The following is an 18,340-nucleotide window of genomic DNA, read 5'->3' on the forward strand; positions in this document are numbered from 1 at the left end:
AATCCGACCCCCACCGATCTAGGCACAACAATCACTAAATCAAACCATCCCTGCTTCCTTCCTCACACACCCCACCCAAAAACCAACTCATTCCAACAAAAAGTATCAAAATAGAGTGAAGAACCATAGTTGCACACACAGCTGCAGTTCCAACAAAATTCTGAGAATTTCTAGAGCAAAAGAGCCAACAATGCAAAACTCAGATTGAAGTGGCACTAGTTTGGCAAGATTAGTGCATGCACACATACCGTGGGAAAAATCTGATGCCCTCTATATCTTGGAAGAGGGAGAAGTAGGGGAGGGTGAGCGAGACCGGAGACTGAAGAGGACCAGGGAGAACACACTAGCTAGGCAAGGGGAAATGGGACCACCATATGGAGACTTAATATGTATTACAGAGCCGGGGAAAAACGTGGGTGAGACCTCCAAACTAGCTAGTCAATTTGATTTTTTCTACTATTAACTTTTTGTTGAGCATAGTAACGTATTGACAGATAGGAATATTGTCGATATGTATTACTTCTTTAATAGAGGGACAGCTGTACCAAACTAGTATATTGAATTAGTGAAATGAATATTTTGGCTGTCCATCTATACAACAGTAATTAAATATGGTGGTATACATGGACCTCCTTTTTCTGCATGCAATAAAAATGTGTGCATGGCAAGCTAATGAAATATGGAGGTTCTGCACAACTCATCATGTTATAAGAAACTCATAAATGTTTTCTGCTTCTTTAAGATTCTCAAGTTTTGCATATATATTAAACAATGAAATAAATAGTTTTTGTGTGTATATTATATTCATGTATTAATTTAGTTGCCCAAGTATTCTAAACAACTCATATATCTTTGGGATGATATCTAATCTTCTCTCTCTCTCTCTGTACCCCCTTTAAATAAAAAAATAAAATTGTTAGCTATAAGAAGATAGAACATTTATTTGGACGTATCCTAAGGTAGACCAAGGAATCCCTAAGACCATGAACCATCTTGGAAGCATATTTTCATATTCTGATAACTAGTCCTATGTTGCAATCACTACTGGAAACTTGAATATTTCTGTGGGTGATTATTTTTTCTGTGCGTTTTTCTCATAACACACAGAAAAATTGTTATTTTTCTGTCGGTATCAAAAAATACCCACAGAAATATCAAAAAACCGACAAAATAATTGAGTTATTTTTCTGTGCGTGACAATACACACAGAAAAATAATGCATACCCACAAAAAAATAGAAATTATTCTGTGGGGTTTTTTTAACTCACAGAAAAAACAACACAGGCACAGGAATGGATTCGTCGCACCCTATTTTCGTCATTGGTGCCTGCCTTCACGGTATAGAATAGAAAAGAGAGTGAAAAAAAAAACAAAAACACCCTAAAAGTCCGCCGCTCCAACCCTATCCCAGATGCGCCGCCAGAGTCCGCACTCCGCAAGTCCGCTGTTCGCGTCGCTCCTGGCTCCAAGTCCGCCGCTCGCCGCACAAGACCACCCCCATCTGCGCATTCGCCGCTCACCGCCCGCCGCTAGGCACCCCAGCTCCATGGCCGCTGTCGCTGCCCTAGGTCCGCTGTCGCCTAGATCTGCCTCTAGCCCACCGACGGCCGTAGCCACCAGCCCGCCGGCGGCCGTAGCCCCTCCGGTGCGTGGCCCTAGCCCTGCGGGTGGTCCTTCGGGCATGGCCTTAGGCCCACCGCCAGCCATCCGGGCGTGGTCCTAGGGCGGCCACCGGCCGGCCAGGAACATCCCCAGGCGGCTGACTGCCCCTGGTCTCCCTCCCGTCCAGCGCATGTCCCGGCGCGATGCCCCTCGTCTCTCCGTCGATCTCCACCGCCCCTATTTTTAGTTGAAGTCTGCTTCCCTCAAGATTTGGCCACCGGTGTTGTCTCCGTCAAATCTGAATCGAGTTTTCAGGTTCCTTGTTTCTCCCCTGAAAATGTATATATTATACTTCCTTTCTCTATGTGTGGCTATATGTATACAGAAGTAAAGCATGGTTCTGATGTACTGCAGTGGAGATTTTGGGCTAAGCAAGGACTGAAGGTTGCTATTGGAGGTACTGTTTACTTTCAAGATAGTGAAGAATTGTTCAGGACCTGTTATTGAGACTAAAGGTATACTTCTTTCTTCACTGGATTTATTTGTTGTATGTTGTTATTCTACATAATAATAAAAGAAAAGAAAGGTATATATAAGATACTTACTGCCATGATAAATAGTGCACATTGCAATTTATCCACAAAAAAGAGAAACTTCTGCTTCACAGAACTTTTTATTTACTTTATCTAGAGGACAAATCATGCTACTTATCTACAGAAACAAGAGCAAGCAATTTTAGATAGATGATATATGGTGAAAGGGAAAAATCAAAAATCAGATTCTGAAATTCTCTCGACTCACCAACTAGAGTAACAAGCATCAGGGAGAAATAGCATAAGAAATATCCTCATACTCAATGTAATGAATCTTCTTCTTGCGCAAAAATGGTGAAAAAATGGATCTTATAAAGCGACTGAAAGGATCCTGCAAGCCTTCCATTTCATAATGACCAAATCGCCAATCCCGCAATATGAATGATCTCTGGATAGGCCGATCTAAACCCCCTGAAGAACAAAAGGCTCATTTTTCTTAGGTGGAGACAGCAACCACAGTTTATACCAACTAAAATTTCTATTTCAGTTAGGTTTTTTGTCTCTCTATATGCCCTTTGGTAATTATGTAACTCAACTGTATCAAAAAAAATTATGTAACTCAACTGAAGGAGCTGTAAGGAGCTGTGGTATGAATTCAATATAAGAAAAACTAACATGGAGCGACACTCTCGACTCCAAGAAGCCTGAAGGCAGTAGCCATTGGCATATTTTACAATATGTCAATAGTTTTTGTTTATCCTACTTATCAAGTTGTTTTAAGAGAAACAAGCCATTACACATGAATAATGTCAATTTAATAATATAACAGAACTGCATACATCCGACCATGTTTATCTACTGCCCTGAAAAATGGGCGTGTTTTCTTCTGAAATGCTGCTTGTTGCAGCTCCCTCCAAGCACCCAGCCTGTCCTGTCTTGTAATTTTCCCAGTTTAACAACCTGAAGTTCAAGTGCATTTTGTTAAGATCATCAGAGAAACACCAAATGCTCATATGTATAAAAAAAAGAGTGAGAAATTAAATTATCACAAGTCTGCACAATTTATGCAAAACAAGGGACCCAAGAAACAAAATGCACAAACATTACAAATTTGTTTTATACTTTTGCGGACAATGTGTACACAGGATACTGTATAATAATTTGCTGAGATCAGGGATCACCTTGGAGAATAAATAGTATGAAGGCCTAGGTTTACGTGCTAGGTTGTTAGCACGACCAACAGCTACAAGCCCAAACTTGGGACCATAGCCATCTGCCCATTCCCAATTATCTGACATCGTCCAGAATAGATAACCAAGCACAGGCACACCCTTCAAAACAATGTCTATCAGTGCTGGAAGTTACAGATAAATGACAGTAAGGATTGTTTCATTACAAATTAATTTAAGACCGGACCATAATGATTGTAGCATAAATGGCTAACAGGTGCTCCAGAATATATGGTTTCCGAATCAGATCAGTCTCGTCAGAAACTCCATTTTCAGTAATTATAAAAGGTATATTCAAGTTCTTGTATCGTTCATTAAACTGAATCAGGATACGGAACAGCCCATCAGGATAAACACCACGACCAGATTCACTGTACTCATCATTGTCCACGAGCTTTAGACCAGAGCCTGATATCACCTCCTGCATGAAAATGGAGTAATCAACTCCTGTTGTTTACATGTTCAGATCATTTATCTAAGCAGCTAGTATTTAATTTACCTGCCCATAGTAGTTGATGCCAATAAAATCCAATTTATCACATATGCTATCAATGTAAGGGAAAAGGGTCAATGAATTAGCCAGTGTGACAGCAGCAACATCAAATAGACCATAGGGCCGTGTAAACGATACATGATGAGCGACACCAACGATTGGCTTCCTTTTACTTTTGCTGTAAAACACCACCAAAGAGTTCAACTCAGAATTGTGGAAATTCATGAGAAATTGCATTTCAAGTAACATATTATATACCTTTCTGAATGTATGTTTTTTTAACGCACTTTCTGAATGTATGTAGTCATAGGCTTCTGCATGTGCAATGGCCATCCAATGTAATGCTTGGTTATATACACCAGTCGGTAAAGCAGATGTTGCTACATCAATTGCATTAGGGTCTCCACCAGGCCAAGTACCAGCACAGTAGGCTTCTACATTTTATTTGTGTGCTCACTTGTCGAGTTTGGAATGTTTGTCCTTGCACTAAAAATAATTGAGCTTCCTTTGTTGTGATATCTAATATATTAATATGAGTACTCTATTAATATTTGAAACAGAACTAGTTGATATGTCAAACCGGACATGGATGTATAATGGTTGGCAACGTGGCAAAGCTCCCTCAAATGAATGGATTGATGGAACCACAGAATTCTTGAATAGTGCATTTTCAATTCCTGGTGTAGCTGAAAATGATACCATTAAGTGTCCTTGTGCACAATGTCGGAACTACTTTAGGCATTAAGATACACTATAGAGATGCATTTGTGTAGGCATGGTTTTAAGGAAGACTATGAAACTTGGACTGAGCATGGTGAGGGGCTGATTTCACATGATGGATATGATGGTGTGGGAAATAGAGAGGGCACTGATGAAGTTGATCAGATGGATCAAATGTTGGTTGAGCTTGTTGGGTACCATCCACCTATACTGGATGCTGAACCATCAACATATGCCAAAGCTTTCTATAGGATGGTTGCTAGTGCAGATGAGTTGGTGCATGATAGAACCACACACTCACGCTTGTCTGCTGTAGCTCGCTTGTTTGCTGTGAAGTCACGGTACAACATGTCCGTCGCAGAATATGATGATATACTAGGCATAGTACATGAACTCCTTCCTCCTGACTCTAAATTACCTAATGACTTCTACCAATCTAGGAAATTATTAGAGGGTCTTGGTATGCAATATATCAAAATTGATGTTTGCTATAACAATTGCATGCTATTCTACAAAGATAACAAGGACAAAGATAAATGTGATTTTTGTGGTGCTAATCGGTATGTGGAAGGGCGAACAAAGGTTGCACGCAAAGTTTTGCGCTATCTTCCAATCACAGATAGGCTGCAAAGGCTATATCTCCATGGGGAGACAGCCAAGTTAATGAGATCATATAGTCCCACAACATGTGGTAACATGGTGCACCCTTGTGACGGAGAGGCTTGGCAACAATTTAATGTGGACTATCCAGAATTTGCACAGGAAAAAAGAAATGTGCGCCTTGCAGTAGCAACATATGGTTTCCAACCATTTGATGTGAATGCTACACCTTACTCATGTTGGCCAGTCTGTGTGACCCCACTGAACCTACCTCCTGGCACACTCTTAAGGTCTGAGTATATTTTCCTCGCACTTGTTGTTCCTGGTCCAGAGCATCCTGGTAGAAAATTAAACGTTTTAATGCAGCCCTTAGTTGACGAATTTCAAGAACTATGGAAGGGGGTCACAACATGGGATGCTTTGTTGAAGGAGGAGTTTACAATGAGAGGAATCTACCTTTGGTCAGTACATGACTTTATGGCTTATGGGGACTTTTCTGGCTAGAGCACCCATGGTAGGTTGTCATGCCCATATGGGTGTGGTTGTCGAGGATTCCTACTCCCTAATGGGCGTAAGGCTTGCTGGTTTGATACCCATAGGCGTTTCTTGCCTGAAGATCATCCATTTAGAAATGAAGCTAATGCTTTTCGCAAGAACACCAAGGTCTTTGATGAGGCACCTAGGTACTTAACAGGGGAGGAAGTGCAAGCCCATGTGAACCAGTTTGCTGGTGATACACAAACCTACGGTAGATTGTACAATTGGACACATGTACTTTGTTTTAGGCAGCTTCCATATTTCCATAAGTTGCTACTTCCACACAATATTGATGTGATGCATAATGAAAAGAATATGGGTGAAGCCATATGGAACACATGTTTTGACATAGCTGAAAAGACCAAAGATAATGTGAAAGCTAGGCTAGATTTGGCTATTATATGTAATCGTCCTTTCATGCATTTGATGCAAAAGAGCAATGGGCAGTGGGATAGGCCTAGAGGTCCATTCAACGTTCACAAAGATGTTAAGCCAACCATCCTGCAATGGTTCAAAGAATTGCAGTTCCCTAACTCATATGCATCCAATTTGAAGCGTGGTGTGAATCTGCTGCAAAAGAAAATTTTTGGACTAAAAAGTCATGATTATCACATCTTTATGGAAAGGTTGCTCCCTGTAGTGTTTCGTGGGTTGTTGCCAGATAATGTGTGGCGTTGTTTGGCTGAGCTTAGTTTCTTCTATTGGCAATTGTGTGCCAAAGAGCTTAGAAAAGATGTTATCCGCTCTCTGGAGGAGAATGTTGCAGTGCTTCTTTGCAAAATGGAAAAGATATTTCCTCCTGGTTTCTTCAATGTTATGCAACATCTCATCATACATCTGCCTTATGAAGCACGATTAGGTGGTCCTGTCCTAGCATGTTGGTGCTATCCATATGAGAGGTAAATCTAGAAATATTCAAATAACTAGTTTATTTATGTCACTGACCGTAAGTTAGCTATCTGTAATACATTGCTATCACTTCGTAGGTGTATCCAAAAACTTAGGAAAAAAGTAAGAAATAAGGCTCGTGTTGAGGCTGGCATTGTTGAGGCATTTCTTGTTGAAGAGGCTGCAAATACACTAAGACTATATTTTAGACCCCATGCTCCATCTGTTAGAAATAAGGTGCCTCGCTATGATGATTGTGCATCTTCATTTCAAGGTACATGTGACCTTGACATTTTTAAATGCCCGGGTCATTGCATGAGCCCTAGAGGTGTTCGTGAACTCTCAAACAAGGAGTACAAGGTTGCTTTTCTATACATATTGACAAACATGCCGGAGATGGATGATTTCTTCACGTATGTTGTGCCAAAAACCTCATTACTGTTCTGTTCTAGATTTTTTATTATCTAGGCATAACAAGAATTTTGTTCATGTAGACACTTTGATAATGAACAGTGGAAGAGCCGTATAGCTCCCACAGACCAGCAACGTCGTGATTTAAGGTTAAATGGTTGGAAAAATAGCTGTGGTATACAATCTGGTCCAAATTTTTTTGATTGGTTCAAAGAGCAAGTAATTTTCTCATACACTTCAGCCTTTGTTCTGTTCCAACATTGTGAATTATGATAAAAAACTTAACACATAATTTATGTTTTTTTAGTGCTTGAAAATAGCTAGCATTCACAATGCTCTATTCCAAATGTCCTATGGTTACTGCCCTCGAGTTAGGTCCTATGGGTGTTATGATGTCAATGGCTATATATTCCGTTCAAAGAAATATGAGAGTGGAAGAGTAGGGCTAACAACTATCAATAGTGGTGTTTGTGTGACTTCTTTTGATGATGAAAGCAATAGTGAAGCTATGAATATGGAAGGGGTAGTGCAGGATGTCTACTAAGCGGATGGTTTGGATGGCGCCTTTGTCATTGATTTGAGTGATGCCTTGGACTCCATAATTGCAATGGGATCAGATGAGGTTACTGACCCAAAAGACTTGGAACCAATACAGAAACAAGTTGTTCTGGATGAGGAATATGATGAAGAAGCTATTGAAGAAGAGAAAGAGACAGAAGAGGATGATGAAGCAATAGATGAAGAAGATGAAGAAACTTATGATCCAAATGATTTTTGAATATGCATGCCAAAATATATGTTTTAGTTATGCTATTTGTTATGCATAAGATCCTATGTAACTATTTTTGAATATGCAGCCAACAATCTAGTATTATTAATATATCAGTTTGCATGTGTGCTTCAGTATTACTAAATCTAAATTCATGGTGTTTTCTCTCCAATCCTTTATTAATATAGCAGTTTCCATGTTTGCTGCCCCTCCAATAATTGTTTTAAGATGGATCTAACATATTGTATCTACTGCAGATGGTCAGTATATGCAACAAATGTGTGCCCAGTTTTCGTGTAGCCGAAAGGAATGATGGTTCTGAAAGTGCAGGCGGTTCCATGGTCCATTCCATTCGACACACACGCCGTGTAGCCAACAGCAGTGCATCCCAAACAAATGAAGGTTCTGGAATTGCAGGCGATGCCTCACAAAGGACAATAGCTGTTGAAGCTCCCCCAATAGAGCCACCCAAGAAAAGAGGAAGGAAGACAGGGTCCCGAACAAAATTTAAACAACCTCCACGTGGTGTTAAAGTGGCTCTTAAACCAAGTGGTGACAAGTGAGTGCATTTCTTGCTTGATTCTTTGTTGGCTCCTGATCTTTGGTGCTAGTAATTTGGTAGCTGCACATGATGTCCTTTTACTAGCATATGGCACATGAAGAGATCAATCAAGAACCACTGGAGAGGGGTGTTTGGAAACGTTGCAATGTTTAGGAAGATAATGTGCAGTGACATTTTTAATTCTATGACCATAAGACTACTGTATGAACATGATTCTATTCTAGGTAGGGTAGCTTCTCAATATTTTCTTCTCTGCATGTTCAGCCATTTGATTTGACCAGACTGTAGATCCCACAAAGGTAATTCTTTAAAAAGACTTATGCTGTATAGATCACATAACACTGTTCTATGACTTTAGCTTACTTCTACCTTCAAGTATTATCTTATACTAATTAAATTCCAAAAGAATATAGATTAATCTGTCCTAAGCATCTCAAAAGCTGAATTTGGAGGCACTACAGGTAATAAAACAGTAAGCTGCACCAAACTCTACTATTTTAGCAACTACTAGTGACTGTGACTAATTGGTGATTAATTAAGCAGTAAGCTGCTCATCACACTCAACTATTTTAGCAACCATTAGTGCTTAGATGGTTGTCTACTTGTGTGTATGTATAATATGAATTCTACTTGGTTATCTTATCTCTTACATGTTCATTGTGAACTTCCATGTCCGAATACTTACATGAATTCTACTGTAGTTGCTGTGAATTTCCATATCCTAGCAGCCTTTTATGCTGACCTGTTACTTTATTTACAGGCAATTCAGTTATATTTACTACCTGCCACCTTGCAAATACACTACTCAGCTTGGGGTCATACTTAGAAGAGAATATCCAGGTGTGATTGTGGAGATGGATGAGAACGGTGATGAATTCAAGCGCCCAGCTCTGGATTGGGCTGATTATTTTCATAAAAATCCTAAGACTACGAAAATGACAAGGAGAGAAAAAGTGGTTTCCGAATTTTGGGTAAGATACTTATGTTCAATCTGAAATTTCTGAGCAACATCTAAAACTTGAAATTTCTAAAATCTATGCAATGTGAAACCTATGTTCATGGTTTTGTACACATGCAGCGTTTGTTCCAAGTTGCAGCAGGAGATCAACAAGATGCGAACTGTGTTCTAGAAGCCTATTTGAAGAAAAGGGTGAGGAACATGATGTATCAAGCCCGTGTGGATGCTGTCAAGGAGTACTACTGGGAAATAAAACACATAGAAATCAAAGATACAGTAGCATGCCATATTGACCTCGAGTATGAGCAATACAAGCAAGGAAAGCTTGAGTGGTTGAATGATGAGGTGTGGCTCCTCCTTTGTGCTTATTGGTGCTCAGATGTGTACAAGGTCAAACGTAAGAGGGGGAAAACATCTCGCTCAAGTAATGAAGATATTGCTCAAAACCGAGGAGGATCTAGACCATTCACAGAGACACAACAAGTATTGGTATGCACGTGTATATTCTTTAATGTCTTTTTAGGAACTTAGTAGCCTATTGTATATTCATATCTCATTGGAAAATTTACTATTTTTTAGGAAGCTAACTTTGGACCACAGAAAGCAACCCCTATTAATACATTTGTTGCGATGAAATCTGGCATGAAAAACCTAGATAGCAATGGTAGATGTGGTTCAATCAGTAGCCACAAAGCACAGAAACGCATGGTATGTATGTGACATGTGTGCTGAAAATTTCTTCTTGTTGCTGCTGGGTCTGATTAACTTGTTACATGCATAACAAAATAGACATTTTGTAGCACAGAAAAGCACAGAAACCGGGTCTGATTGAAACTTGTTGCTGCTGGGTCTAGTCAAACTGGGTTTCTAACTAGTGCAAACTGAGTTCTAACTAGTTCAAGATCTGGTTGGAACCTGTTGCAACTAGGTCTAGTTTTAATTCTGACTTGTTCAAACTGGGTTCTGATTGGTTTGATCTGGATATGGTTCTAGCTGTGGTCTATGACTGGTTGGAAACTCTATTTTCACCGGTTCAAACCGGGGACGTTCTAACCGGTTGGAACTGGGTCTTGTTCCAACAAGGTTATGACTGGTTTGAACTTGGTCTAATTGGAACTGGTTGTTCCTAGGTTTGGTTTGATCTAGTTCTGATGGGTGCTGCTGGGTTTGGTTGTGACTCAATGCTGCTGGCTCTGGTTCCACTAGGATCTATTGGCCCTTAGATTTGTATATGACATTCTTTAAATTGAGTGTCACATTCATCCCAAACAATTGAATATAAGCTAGCTGATAGGCTCATATATATGTAGATGGTCATGTCAAATATATTTATGGCATGACACGGTCGATGATAATATAAGCGTAAGGTAAAGCTATATTATTAAGTATTACTATTATTAAGGTATGCAAGTATCAATCCAGTGACAGTCATGCACCATAGCAACTATGCACCATAATGTGTAGTGCTTTTATTTGCCATGGAATGCCTATCGCAGGAAGCACAACAAGCAGCCTCTCTCTCTACATATAAGCATATATACATATACAGTCTCTGTGTGGGAGAGGAAGATGCATGTTGTCATCATAATGGTCTCTGGATCCATTGCTGCAACTAGGCTTTGTGGTTGTGGACCTGCTGCCATGCTGCTAGAACATGTTTCCTTGTTCTGGTCTTTGTAGGATGACTACCTTGCTGCTGTTAAGAGGATAGAATGTGCAAACGAAGAGGATGGAGATGGTGCATACATGGAAGTGGATGGGCATGAGGTTGAGCAACAACAATATTTGAATGGAAAGGCGCTATATGATGTGTCTAGTGGTGCCCCGAGAAAGCATGGGCGTCTTGCCATAGCAAATGGTGCGGTTAAGTCTTCAGATGTCAGGGCAGCCAGAAGGGAAATAAGTGTGCGTCCATCAAATTCAGTGACTATGCAAAACATGTCTCAAGAAATGGAAGAGCTACGTCGTGCAAATGGAAGGCTAGAACAAGAGAATAGTGAAAAGGACAATACATTGCAGCAAAACAAAGTCCTTGTAGGCTTGGTACTGGTATGTGCAATGCTCTTGTAAATAATTCACCAATATTATATTTGAATTATCTAATGATTTAAATCTGAAATATCTATGCTTGCAATACACTTGTAGAACCTTTATCAGGAGACAGGAAGGGTTGTACCAGAAGAAGCGTTACGACACTTGTCCACTACACAACCAATTGTGAGTATATCTTCATTTGACTATCAACAAGTTTTGTAGCTGTCATATCCATCACTTAGAGATTTTAGTATGGAAAGGAAGTAGAAACTGATTAGTATTTTGTGGGGTACTATTTAGAATGTCAACACACAGTGCAGCAATGAGGAAGTGGCCTCATGTTGATTGTTGTATAGCTACTGCAGTGAATTTGCATGGCTATTGTAGTGAGGAAGTGGCCTTATGTTGCTTTGTAATATTTCACACCTTGAAAACCAGCAGTTTGAATACTTTAAACCTTGTCCAATTCCACTTACTGTTGTAACCTTGTTCAATTTAGAGGCCTTGCTAAAAGTGTTATATTGTTGGGAGACAATTCCACTTACTATAACTTTGTTCATATTCAGGCAACTGGGTCTTCTCATGCTGCCTCAGAATCTGCCAACAATGGTAGTGATGTTGGCCACACCAATAGGGATCTTCATGCTGCAAACGTTGACAACAATCAAGTTTCCGACAACAATGGCGATCATGCATCGATAATGTGATGGTTGTGTTTAGATGCAAAACATGGATGTGATGGTGGTTTCTTCTTTTGTAGAGTTGTGCTTTTGCACATTAACTAGTAGGTGGCTCTAATCTGTTAGCTTTAGTTTTAGCTATAATATGACTCAATGATGCATGCTGGTACTTTACTCATCTTGACTGAGACTTGAACTGTTGAGATGAGATGGTAATGCTTTTGAATGTATTGATGCCATACAAGTCTGTGCTGGCTTGGGTGCATAATTCAGTTGAATATATGCAATTTGGCAAATGATGTGGATGTTGCTTCTTATTTAATGTCTGCATGATCCAGTTGCTATATATGTCTATATACCTCATTGCTTAATTGTGTCATAGTAATCTTGTGTTCTCATGATATCTGGCATAGCATTATTAGTTCTATTTGGAGCAAGGAATCTAAGATGATTGCTCACCTGCAGTCCATGTTTTGGAGCAGCAGCAAAGGTCAGAAATACTTAATGCTAATTTCACAATGATCACTGAATCTGCAGTTTTTGTTTTCTGATGGCTTAGTCATACTATATAACAGAGGAGAAGAGAGAGGATCAATGAAAGACTAAGCACACTGCAGCAGCTAATTCCTAATGGCACCAAAGTAAGTTCTTTTCTTTTGTATTTAGTGATCAACTTTTTTGCTATCAAATTGTGTTTTCAAAGGCCCAACAATTTGCGCAAACTTTTGTGTGAACACTGAAGATAAGTTGTTCTCTTGCCTTTGCAGCTTTGGTAATTGGTTGCAAAGTCCCTCATCATGGCGGGGTCAGTTATCTCTCCCTCACCTTGTGTGGTGAGTTTCATATTTGCAGCGGCATATGTTGATTAATTTCTTGATAAAGCATTTAGATATCAGTTATTAGGCTTGTAAAAATCCTCAAAGAGCTATAACCTTTTTGCTATGCTGACATGGACAAATATTCTTACAACATGTAAGATTCTGCTCAGTTGTTATTTATTTGCTTTTGGTCTAGGATCTGAAGGCAGAGAAGCCTGATGAGATGGTTAAAAAAATTTCCCGTGAGTGTGCCTCTACGACTCTATCGGGACAACATCGACAGAAAAATGATTTTTCTGTCGGGCTTTTCCTTTTTTCTGTGGGGATTAACGCACACAACATTTAAATTTAATCTGGGCTAAGGTAATTTTTCTGTGCGTGTAACACCCATAGAAAAATCATTTTTCTGTCGGGCTGTTCTTTTTTTCTGAGGATTAATGCACACAATATTTTAATTTAATCTGGGCTAACGTAATTTTTCTGTGCGTGTAACACCCACAGAAAAATTATTTCTGACGGCGAACACACATAACAATTGAATTTTTCTGTCGTTATATTTCCATGGGTATTTTTCTGAGGGTACACCATCAGAAAAATATTTTTCTGACGGTATTCGTATTTTTCTGTGTGTTTTCGCACGCACAGAAAAAAGCGAGATTCCAGTAGTGAATACATCAAGCCATCCTTAAGATATATAGACCATGCACCCTAGCTCTTTAAGGCATACTTTTGTGCATGTCAACTCTAATATATCCAGTCCTGTGCTGTAAAGTGATCGATCGAGTACCTTTTTATTTGCATAGTGTTGTCAAAGAAATGAACACTACAACAAAACAGGGTTTCGCTAATGCACCCATTTTTAATGAATAGGTGGTAAAAGATGGTGTCTACCTATGAATTAAGCCGGGCCCAATGGCCAACGACCATCTTTGTAAAAAGATATCGAAATAGAATTATTTCTTGAGGTGGTCATCTTAAGCGACCACATTTGGAAATTGCGGGCACTTAAGATGACTGCTTCTAGAAATGCATTTTTAGAGGCTATTGTCTTAAGCGCACCTATAAATAGAAGTTGTGCATATCAACTAATAACTTTTTTATGTCAACTCGGATTGAGACAAATTTCATAACAATATTGTAGAACTCTCAATGCATCTAGCCCCCAATTTTGGCTTTGGGTTTTTGTGATTGATGAACACAAGTGCTTGTGACTAACATGATTTTTCCAAGGGACATATTCACATTACTAGCCACTTGCTAGCCACATGGTTTATTGGTTTCCTTGGCCACGATTAGCGCTGGTCGAAAAGCTCATAGCTTGATAGCTCGCTCCAGTTAGCTCGTTAGTGGCTCGACTCCTGGCTTGGCTGATTTATATTTTTTAACGAGCTAAGCCAGTATTTTAGCTCTATAGTTAACGAGCCAGCTTGTGAGCTGGCTCGCGGGCCTAATGAGCCACAAGTTGTTGATCTTAAACTTATATTAGTTTTGTATTGCATGATGTCCTCCACTTTATAATTGGTTAATGGTTAGACCTAGACCCTGCAAACTTGAGATTATTATGACTCTATCACTTTTTTGTTTTTAGTGGATGTATCGATAATCAATAATGGACTATGGATGCATTATTTATAGTATTGAATATATGGACTATGGGTGTCTTGTGTAGTACTATGATATATATTGTTATACTTATATATATATACACGTTACTATGAACACACAGACGCAAAAAACACTCTAATCGAAGCTATAACGAAAAAGTTATGAATTAAACAATATTTTCTTTAATAAAATAATAGATTAAATCTAACCTCGAATTTCAAAAGTTGAAAATATATTTAACAGTATTATGAACATGTAGATTACTCAATTACGAATCTAACACAACTTGAATAGATCAAAACAGAGTTAAAACAAAGATTTTATGCCCTAAATAAGACTAGTGGCAAAACTGTGAATAGATGAATGCATATTTTGGATCTATCCGAAGAAACTATGTTTTCAAAAGAAGAAAACGTATTCTGAATCTAACAGAAGGATTTTACGCTTTCTAAAAGAGAAAGCATATTCTGAATCTACTAGAAAGAAACTACGTTTTTGGAATAGAAAAACGTATTCTAGAAGTGCGGCATGGACTGCGGGTTATATTATGCGAAACTGCAGGGGCTCTTTTGCAAATAAACCTGGCAAAGGGGTACGGGTGATCTTGACTGTTGGATTGAATTTGGATGGCCCAGATTATACAGGAGGGGGAGAGAGAGAGTCACTGGCCAGAGAGGAAAACCGGTGCGGCGAAGCTCCATTACAAGTGACGCGAAGCTCCCCGGAGCGCTTGGTTTGGACCCTAGAGGCCATGGTTGGACGAGCCGAGACACAGGGAACAAGAGGAGAAGACGACGAACTCACCTAGGGCCTTCTTGCGGTTACGGTGGGTCTACAGCGTTGGGCAGTGCGGCAGCGACGGTGACAGCGAGAGACGGAGGAGAAAAACCTAATTTACTACACGAGGGATTTTCCAAACTAGGGGCTTCCCTTATGATAGTTTTGGTGTGCTTTATTCAAGGGGTTGGTACATATTTATATGGAGAAAAACTCTCCACATCTACATCAACTAGTAATATGGTACTAATTGATGTTGCACTCTCCACATTTACTAATAGACCTAAATAATCATTAAAGCCCATTAGTAAATAAATGCATGGGCCTTTGAGATTTATTAGGATTATTGCACATATGCTTTGAGAGTTGGTTTGAAAATGAGATATATTATTTATTTTTGGAATCGGAATTAATTAATTTAGCAAATAAAATAATTCTAGAAAAGTCTAGAATTGATATTTAAGCCACAAAAAATACTATGAGACCTCTGAAATTTTGGGGAAAATTCCTAGAGACACTTTGGAACATGATGAACCCAAATAAAATATTTGGAGCTCTTGAAAAGATGATTGGGAACTTGAAACATAAAGATTAAGGTGAAGGAGATAGGAATTAAATTCCAGAAAGAAGCTGGATAATTCCTATAGATAGATATTCATCTCCTAAACGTATTAAAAAACACATTTTGCACATAGAAACACAAGGTGCGACCGGCATGAATACAACAAACATGTTTCTACCTTAAGATAAATATTAATCTAATGAAAATTTATTATTTTTCCATGTTTTCATGAGCATAAAAATATAAAATTAAATTATGTTAGCTCTATTTCAAGAGAAGCAAATTTTAGGGTGTTACAATCTTGGTTATTTTGACCCAGCTCGAGCAGGCCGGATGGGGTCCATGGCTGCTCCTTCTCACCATCTTGATTGACACTATCACCATTTGTCGGATCATGCAGCTCTCCCATCCCAATGATATCAGCCGCTTCTAGTTGCCGATCTGTTCTTCGGCAATGGGGTAACAGGCGACGATGAGTCATGGCTGTGACACGATCATGGTCAGTTTTGGCTACGGACAACTACTAATAGCATATGCAAAAATAAAGAGAACAAAAACTAAGCATCAAACACAAACACCAAAATGATGCAGCAGTTCCAAAAATAAGATAGAACCTAGTTGGGGAAGCTACACAGAAAACTAACTCATTGCAAGTGGTCACCCAAGTCACAAAAAGGTACAAAACTAGTTCCTATCCAGTCTTCTGAAGACACCAACTAGGATACAACATCAACATAACCATCATGAGATAACACACGCTATTAGTACCAAGCGGCTTTGATTTAACTGTCGTACCTGAATTAATACATGTACTACAATTTTACACCTTCTATATTATACCAAGCAGCTTTGATTTAATTGCCGTACTCGAATTTCGGTGCATGTTAACTGGGCAACAAATTTTAATAAACTATTACTTCCAATTCACACCATGATATGAAAACATGCACAATTCATTCCACCACAATATACTCTCATATGCAATTGAAGCTCGTATGCAAGAAGGAAGGGGGGCAGAGCCTAGGTTGGCCTCGTCTAACCTAATGGGCATTTCATCAAACACATAGCGGGCAGTGAGCCACGCACTCACCATGGAGGGTGGGGAAACATCTGTCCGCGTGCTCCTGAAGGACTCGGCGGTGGGAGTGCAGGCATGGAGGTGGAGGGGCACGACCGGTGTCGTGGACGAGGAATGAGGGAATGGACAGTGTGGTGCTCCAGCATGGGGCAGTGGACGGCGTCGCAGGCACTGGCGTGGAACTAACGAGGATGCATCGAGGGGACGCACGGGTGTCGGCGTCGAAGAAGAGGAGCATAGGGCTAGGAATGGCGACATAGGGGGCGGTGGACTAGTGCGCAGGGGGGCGGTGGTGCCCATCGGCGCGGGGTGATGCTCCGATGGCGCGGGAGGAGGTGTTGGCGCAGGGTTGAAATGACTTTGGAAAATTTCACCCGTGCCTTGTTTTTATCCCAATGGCTCAGCACTGCTGGTTGCAAGGTCTAAACCGACAGTGATGAGGCAACATCACTGTCGGGCCATTCTTGCACCTGATAGTAATGGGGGTGCAATGGTTATGGGTTAAGTAGCATATCTTTTCCCTTTCTTTCGAAATCCTTCGACTGGCGTAATGGTTAAGACCGCACAATATAGCCCCCGAGACCCGTGTTCGAGTCCTAGGCGGCCCAATTTTTTTGGTTTAATTTATAAATTATTAAGCGCTCTAAAAGGTCAAAAAGAAAAAAGAAAATATGCCTTGACACACCTCCTATACTAGCGCAGCGGTTAAGACTTAAAACTCTGGTCCCTGAGACCCAAGCTCTAACCCAAAGGTGGGCACAATTTTTTTAATTTTTTTATAAATCACTGCCGGTTTTCAAAATGAACCGACAGTGATAACCAACATCACTGTCGGTTTCGTCTCATCACTACTGGTTTTTTTAAACCGACAGTGATGTTTATTTATATAAAAAAATCCTTTTATATACTAAACAAATAGAAGCATGTGTATTCCTATTTCGAAATGGCTTAATTTTTTTGGCAAGCATGTATACCCAAAGTAAGACCCCACACAGGATCTTAGGTTTTTCTAATCAGTTTTTTAATTTATTATATTTTTCTATGTGCTGAATGAGACAAAAGATGGTGAATTTCATCTTGGACCCAATAGATTTTTTCATCGACCTCCACAAAATTCTTATTCCTAGGACCCATGAGAGTTTGTGTAAAAGTTTGGCACCATTCTGGATCTTTTCGTGGATAGACTCCGTTCAACCTATAATTAATTGGTGACATCACGTAGAAATTTAATTAAACCTCAGAAAGTAGCAAACCATCTCCAGAAAATCCCAAACTTGGTGTTTCCTTCACCTATGGCATGTGCAAGCCTAAGAAAAAGTTTGAGACCAATACGACACCGAAATGTATATGAATCACAAAAATCTTGATAACCTATGTGTATAGTCATGGTTCGATGAAAAGGCTCATGTACCTCAGTGAAGCATGTATACTCCGCCTATGTCGAAATGGCTTGAAATTTTTTAGCAAGCTTGTATACCCAAATT

The 18,340-nt window shown here is 39.7% G+C and overlaps 2 protein-coding genes across 2 annotated transcripts; one reads left to right on the top strand and one right to left on the bottom strand.

Moving 5' to 3' along the window:
- Positions 1–2,172: 2,172 nt before the first annotated feature.
- Positions 2,173–4,444, bottom strand: LOC136536997 (beta-glucosidase-like SFR2, chloroplastic). Its single transcript, XM_066529108.1, has 8 exons — positions 4,438–4,444; positions 4,141–4,291; positions 3,864–4,035; positions 3,552–3,785; positions 3,310–3,466; positions 2,970–3,089; positions 2,404–2,609; positions 2,173–2,313 (listed from the first exon to the last, which is right to left on the bottom strand). The coding sequence occupies exons 1-7, from the start codon at positions 4,442–4,444 to the stop codon at positions 2,422–2,424; spliced, it is 1,029 nt and encodes a 342-aa protein (XP_066385205.1). The 3' UTR covers positions 2,173–2,313; positions 2,404–2,421.
- A 4,972-nt stretch (positions 4,445–9,416) lies between these two features.
- Positions 9,417–12,115, top strand: LOC136536998 (uncharacterized). Its single transcript, XM_066529109.1, has 4 exons — positions 9,417–9,791; positions 10,983–11,351; positions 11,448–11,519; positions 11,903–12,115. The coding sequence occupies exons 1-4, from the start codon at positions 9,417–9,419 to the stop codon at positions 12,041–12,043; spliced, it is 957 nt and encodes a 318-aa protein (XP_066385206.1). The 3' UTR covers positions 12,044–12,115.
- The last annotated feature ends 6,225 nt before the right edge of the window (positions 12,116–18,340 follow it).

Source organism: Miscanthus floridulus, chromosome 2 (genome assembly GCF_019320115.1).
Source record: "Miscanthus floridulus cultivar M001 chromosome 2, ASM1932011v1, whole genome shotgun sequence".
In the NCBI taxonomy this organism is placed as follows: domain Eukaryota; kingdom Viridiplantae; phylum Streptophyta; class Magnoliopsida; order Poales; family Poaceae; genus Miscanthus; species Miscanthus floridulus.

Bases quoted from the DNA above. Each gene is read 5' to 3' on its own strand.
- LOC136536997 (XM_066529108.1), bottom strand. The intron at 4,036-4,140 runs GTTAAAAAAACA...GGTGTTTTACAG, and splicing joins TACATACATTCAGAAAGTGC to CAAAAGTAAAAGGAAGCCAA. The intron at 3,467-3,551 runs GTCCGGTCTTAA...ATTGTTTTGAAG, and splicing joins TTTATGCTACAATCATTATG to GGTGTGCCTGTGCTTGGTTA.
- LOC136536998 (XM_066529109.1), top strand. From the start codon at position 9,417: ATGCAGCGTTTGTTCCAAGTTGCAGCAGGAGATCAACAAGATGCGAAC. The intron at 9,792-10,982 runs GTATGCACGTGT...TGGTCTTTGTAG, and splicing joins CAGAGACACAACAAGTATTG to GATGACTACCTTGCTGCTGT. The intron at 11,352-11,447 runs GTATGTGCAATG...ATACACTTGTAG, and splicing joins TCCTTGTAGGCTTGGTACTG to AACCTTTATCAGGAGACAGG.